We start from the raw sequence: 6,779 nt of genomic DNA on the forward strand, positions 1-6,779 counted from the left end.
TTATTTGTACTTTTAATACAAACATAGATATTTCTTTTATTTTTCCAATGAAATATCAAATTTCATAAATTGTAGGTGAAAACACAGACATATTTTTTAATTATAATGTAATAATATTGATTGATTACTCTTTTTCCTCCCATTAAGTTTTCTAATTCCATTCATTTTACTTTTGCATAACTTCAACCAGGAAACATTGAATACATAATATTTACCAGAATTTAAAATCATATATGCATGAACATACATGATTCCTACATATTCAAATTCAGATTGGTATTAATAGATTTTCATAATTACATTAATTTTCACCATATATCAGAACAGAAAAAGTGGGTCTAAAGGTTGTTCTGATCAACTAACATCAGACACCAATATTGAATTTCATTTATAATTATATTCTTAACAGACAGGAAATATCACTATGTAACTAAATAAAATTTATTTTCCTGTATAGCTATTTATCATTTTTTCAATTTAATACTAAAAAATAATTTTATAATTTAATTTATTCTCTCTCTCTCTTGTTTTGTTTTAATCAATAAGTGTGATGGACAATTACTTGTTATTTGAACAGTCTTTCACCACTGCCCTTTTAACTGCTTTAGTTTTTTTGGAAGAATACTGACACTAGTACCTTTTGGAAGAAAGGTTATTTTGATTATAAACAAAAGACAATAAAAAAAAATCAAATTGTTACTAGAATAACTAGAATAGAATTTAGAGAAAATATAGTTGAAGAAACAATGATGATATATGTGGTCCATCTATAACCACAGTAGTTTTGGAAATATGTGTATAAAGCAGAGATATAATCCAAGTGTAATAATGCCACAGTATTGTTTTTGAAAAGTTTCTTAAAAAAAATAATTGCAGCATTATCATTGTGCATTTCCAAGAATACAACTGGGCCTTATTTCTATGGGGAATGTCTTGCATGATTTGTAACTTTTGTTTTGTTGTAATGATTAAGTGAACTCTCTCAATTCTTAACAACTTCCAGTTTTCATCTTTTAAAGCTAATGCATGCTGTTTGATGATTCACTTTATGGTAAATACTAACAATTGCTGCGCATGCGCAACGTGCGCGCTCCTTCCCTCTCCCCTTCCAGCTACCTGCTTTCTGATTGGCCGGCGCCTCTGGAACCGAAACCAATTTGGAACTTGGCGGTTAAATCTCCGGTTGGACAGGGCAATGGGAGACCAGAGAAGAGACATTGCTGAGGTAGAATCATGAAAGAAGAGGTGAAGGTAATTCCTGTCAGAGTGGCACTGCGATGTCGCCCTCTGGTCCCCAAAGAGATCAGTGAAGGCTGCCAGATGTGCCTTTCCTTCATACCTGGGGAACCACAGGTGGTGGTTGGCAATGACAAATCCTTCACCTACGATTTTGTATTTGACCCTTCTACTGAGCAGGAAGAAGTCTTTAATACAGCAGTAGCGCCACTCATAAAAGGCATATTTAAAGGATACAATGCAACCATCCTGGCCTATGGACAGACTGGCTCAGGGAAGACCTATTCCATGGGAGGTGTATACACTGCAGAGCAAGGGGATGAACCAACAGTTGGGGTCATTCCTAGGGTAATACAACTGCTCTCCAAAGAAACTGATAAGAAGAGTGACTTCGAATTTACTCTGAAAGTCTCATATTTGGAGATTTACAATGAAGAAATTGTGGATCTTCTCTGCCCATCTCGTGAGAAAGCCTCTCAAATAAATATACGTGAGGATCCTAAGGAAGGCATAAAGATCACGGGGCTCACTGAGAAGACTATTTTAGTTGCCCCAGATATGATTTCCTATTTGGAGCAGGGCAACAACTGTAGGACGGTGGCCTCCACAGCCATGAACTCCCAGTCATCCCGGTCTCACGCCATCTTTACAATCTCCATGGAGCAAAGAAAGAAAAGCGACAAGAATAGCAGCTTCCACTCCAAGCTGCATCTTGTAGATCTTGCTGGATCAGAAAGACAGAAGAAAACCAAGGCTGAAGGGGATCGGCTCAAAGAGGGTATTAATATTAACCGAGGCCTCCTATGCTTGGGAAATGTAATCAGTGCCCTTGGAGATGACAAAAAGGGTGGCTTTGTGCCCTATAGAGATTCCAAGTTGACTCGACTGCTTCAAGATTCCCTCGGAGGCAACAGCCACACTCTTATGATAGCCTGTGTCAGTCCTGCTGACTCCAATCTAGAAGAAACATTAAATACCCTTCGCTATGCTGACAGAGCAAGAAAAATAAAAAACAAACCTATTGTTAATATTGATCCCCAGACAGCTGAACTTAATCATCTGAAACAACAAGTACAACAGCTACAGGTCTTATTGCTACAAGCCCGCGGAGGTAACTTGCCTGGATCTATAAATGTGGAGCCATCAGAGAATCTACAATCTTTGATGGAGAAGAATCATTCCCTGATAGAGAAGAATGAAAAATTAAGTCATGGTCTGAGTGAGGCAGCTGGTCAGACAGCCCAGATGTTGGAGCGAATTATTTTGACAGAACAAGCAAATGAAAGAATGAATGCCAAACTAGAAGCGCTCAGGCAGCATGCAGCCTGCAAAGTGGATCTTCAAAAGCTGGTGGGGACTTCAGAAAGCCAGGAATTAAAAGAAAATGTAGAGATGATTCGCAACCTGCAGCAACTGATTATCCAGATATCGGATGAAACTGTTTCTTACATGGCCGCAGCCATGGATACTGCAGTGGAACCAGAAGCTCAGGTAGAAAGCAGTTCACCGACCAGCAGGTCTTCTGATGGCTTCACCACTCAACATGCTCTGCGTCAAGCTCAGATGTCTAAGGAGCTGGTGGAGTTGAATAAAGCCCTTGCACTGAAAGAGGCCCTGGCCAGGAAGATGACTCAGGATGGCAGCCAACTTCAGCCCATTCAGTTGCAGGACCAAGAAAACATCAGAAATCTAGAGTTGGAAGCCATCAATCTGCAAAAGGAAAAGGAAGAATTGCTGCTTGAACTTCAGACAACAAAGAAGCATGCCAACCAAGCCAAGCTGGGTGAGCGCCGCCACGGACGTCTAGGGGAGCTAGAGTGTCAAATAGCTGATCTGAAGAAGAAACTGAGCGAACAGTCCAAACTTCTGAAGCTGAAAGAATCCACAGAGCATACCGTCTCCAAGCTGAACCAGGACATACAGGCGATGAAAAACCAGCGGGTACAGTTAATGCGTCGGATGAAAGAGGATGCTGAGAAGTTTAGACAGTGGAAGCAACAAAAAGACAAAGAAGTAATCCAATTAAAAGCACGGGACCGGAAACGGCAATATGAGATGCTCAAACTGGAAAGAAACTTCCAGAGGCAGTCTAATGTGCTTCGACGTAAAACTGAGGAGGCAGCAGCTGCCAACAAGAGGCTCAAGGACGCTCTCCAAAAGCAACGGGAGGTCTCAGAGAGGAGGAAAGACACCAAGAGCCAAGGGGTGGAAGGCACCGCAGCCCGCGTGCAGTGTTGGCTTGGAAATGAAATCGAAGTTATGGTCAGTACTGAGGAGGCCAAATGCCACCTGAGTGACCTTCTTGAAGACAGAAAGATCCTGGCTCAGGATCTGGCTCAGCTCAAAGAACAAAGGGGATCTGGGGAGAACCCACCTCCTAAACTCCGGAGGCACACATTCTTACTTGCTCAGCGGCACGGTCAAGTTTCTGAGTCAGAAGATCCCGCTACAAAGCAGATTGAGAGCCTCGAGACAGAAATGGAGCTCAGGAGTGCTCAGATTGCCGACCTACAGCAGAAGCTGCTGGATGCAGAGAGCGAAGACCGGCCAAGACACCGCTGGGAGAATATTGCTACCATTCTGGAAGCCAAGTGTGCCGTGAAATTTTTAATCGGAGAGCTGGTCTCCTCCAAAGTACAGGTTGGCAAGCTTGAAAGCCTCCTGAAACAGAGCAAGGCCAGCTGTGCTGACATGCAGAGGATGCTGTGTGAGGAGCGGCACCATTTTGCTGGAATAGAGGCAGACGTGCAGGCAGAGCTGTTCCGAGTGGAGCAGCAGCATCAAGAGGAGGTGCTGTATCTTCTGGGCCAGCTGCCGCGAAGCCAACTGGCAGCAAAGCAGCTCGAGCCGTCAGACAGGGAAGAGGAGCAACAGCCGTGGAGCACACTGCAGCGTCAGGGAGAGCTGGAGAAGATGCAGGCAGTGTGTGTGCAAAATAAGCAGCTTCTCCGAGAGAAGGAAATCATGAAGCAAGTAGCCAGAAAACAGAAACCTCACCTTCCGAAGGATACGCTTCTATCCCCAGACTCTTCTTTCGAATATATCCCACCTAAGCCAAGACCTTCCCGTCTTAAAGAAAAGTTCCTGGAGCAAAGCATGGAAGTCAAGGATCTAAAATACTGTCCAGAGGATTCTGTGAGTGAGCCCGAGGAGGGTGACATGGGTGCTGGGGATGATGAGGAATGGAAGCCAAGAAAATTATTTAAGACATCCAAGAGGACCATCCAAGGATGCTCCTGCAAGGGCTGGTGTGGGAATAAGCACTGTGGATGCAGGAGACAGACATTGAACTGTGGGGTGGACTGCAGCTGTGACCCCACAAAGTGTAGGAACCGTCAGCAAGACAAAGACAGGTTGGGCACCGTTGAGCGGACCCAGGATTCCGAAGGCTCCTTCGCCCTGGAGGATCCCACAGAGGTGACCCCAGGATTGAGCTTCTTCAACCCTGTCTGTGCCACTCCGAACAGCAGAATCCTGAAGGAGCTGTGTGAGGTGGAGCAGGCTCTGGCCGCCTCCTGCCTTGGCCTCCCTGAGCTGAAACATGTAGCTGCTGATTCCCAAGAAAATAAAGCTCCAGGGAGGAAAAGGAAACGAGCTCTGACCAGCAATGCCAGCTTCTTCTCAGGCTGCTCCCCTAGGGAAGAAGGGGGCCCCTGAACTGCACTCATCATCTCTGCCCCAGGCTGGCTTGGAAGATGCCAGAGGGGATTTCTAATGACTCCTTTAGAATTAGGGTTTCTTGCTGTTGAAAAGGGGACAGAAGGTTATGGAAAGGGAAGGAAATTGTGTTGGACGTCAGCCCTTAGTCTCCAGGCCTCCAGCCCCGGACAGTGTTCTCCAGAAGGGTGCTAAGCCACCTGCTGAAGAGAGAACCAGCTGACCTCCCTGCTGACTTCAGGAGCCAGGCCCCAGGACAGTGGAGCTCCCTGTCATTTGCCAGCAGTTAAGATGGTCTCCCAAAGGAAATGGGGAACAGCTGTCTTATCTCAGGGTTGTCTCAGCTTAATGCCGGAGGCTGGCCTGGGTGGGAGGCCTGGCACCAGTCTTTCACCCCTTCTCAGGAATGGGGTCTCTGTGGTGCTGAGGTAAATAACATCTTTTAAAATGTTAATATTTTAATTATATAAAGAAAGGAAGAAAGAACGCTGAAAAAATACTAACAGGTATATGGAGACCAAACAGAAACTGGATGTCCAATAGCTATTTGACTAAAGAAGTGTTGTTGAAAATAAAAGGCATTGAAAAAACACCTTAACATCCTCTTACACAGGTAAAAGTAAAAATAAACTAATTTGTGTTATAAAACTAATGTCTAACTTGTTATTGTGATTTCAGTATAAACAGAAACAACCATCTTGATTTTGCTTCTTAGTAGGATAAAGTCCATGACTTTTATTCCCAACCTTAACTACAAAACAAACCAGACTATAATATCATATTATTTTCTTACAAGAGAGCTGAAGATTTAATAAACATAAATTAATTAAAATATAGAGAATGCCAAGAAATTTCTAGGAAAGAAGGTAGTCAAACTGCTTTCGTCCCTATCAAAGAGGCATGAGGAGAAAGGATCTCCAATACATATTAGTTAAATAAAAAAACCAAAACACCACATTTAAAATAAACTGTAGCATCCCTATATAAACTGCTGTAACAGATGAAATATACCGGAAGCTCATGTCAGAGAGTTTGTACCCACCCTCTGTTCTTTCCCGAAGATCATCTCTGCTTGGGAATAGTGCACAGAAGGCTGGGCTCAACAGGGGAACTGAGAGAATATCCACAGCATTGAGTAAAGGGGGAGCAGGGCCAGAGAGGTGAAAGAAATGTCTCCCACAAATCCTTGGACTTTACTGAGAGCAAGCCAATGGCTGTTGGCTGCTGGGCTTTGACGGTACAAGAGAAGACCCAGAAAAAAAATCACTTTGAAGCTTTCTGCATCTGCACTGAGTATAATGCAGAGGTCCTTCAAATGCTGGAGATAGGGCAGCAGGGTAGAGAAAGTTAATGCCAGGATTAAAATTAGAGTGTGCAAAAAATCCACAACAACCCCCCAAATTGGCAGCCATGCTATAAAGCACAGAGAAATATCCATGATTCAGAAAACTAGTTGCTGGGCTGGAAAGCACAAATTATCTCCAGAGTGTTTCTAGGACTCAGTATCAAGCCAGACTAACCATAAGAGACACATCCCACCTTAAAACTTTGAACCACATGAGGAACATGTGCTGTGCTGTAGTTGAAGTTAAGGGACCAATTACGTCGCATACATTCAGTGCGATTCAGATTAGTATGCTTAGAGAAGCAGAGTTTTCTCCTGTTATAAGTATTATCTCCTTTTATACTGTTCTGTAACACACATTATCTGGCATTTGAAGAAGCAAGATGAAGTAACTCATGGTCAAGAGAAAGAAAGTTTAATGAAAGCAGATAAAGAGATAAAATGTAGGGACTATCCAAAAAAACTTCAAAATAATTATGACAAATATGCTAAAAGATTAGTGTAAATAATGGAAAACAATGATAATATCAGCAGAGATGAA

General features: G+C 43.1%; 1 protein-coding gene across 1 annotated transcript; it reads left to right on the top strand.

The window, feature by feature from the left end:
* Positions 1-1,230: 1,230 nt before the first annotated feature.
* Positions 1,231-4,893, top strand: LOC308521432 (chromosome-associated kinesin KIF4A-like; the record flags this gene model as incomplete). The annotated part of the gene is made up of 1 exon (XM_081094454.1): positions 1,231-4,893. The coding sequence occupies exon 1, from the start codon at positions 1,234-1,236 to the stop codon at positions 4,891-4,893; it is 3,660 nt and encodes a 1,219-aa protein (XP_080950580.1). The 5' UTR covers positions 1,231-1,233.
* Between the last annotated feature and the right edge of the window lie 1,886 nt (positions 4,894-6,779).

Source organism: Myotis nattereri (genome assembly GCF_964212035.1).
Source record: "Myotis nattereri genome assembly, chromosome: 6".
In the NCBI taxonomy this organism is placed as follows: domain Eukaryota; kingdom Metazoa; phylum Chordata; class Mammalia; order Chiroptera; family Vespertilionidae; genus Myotis; species Myotis nattereri.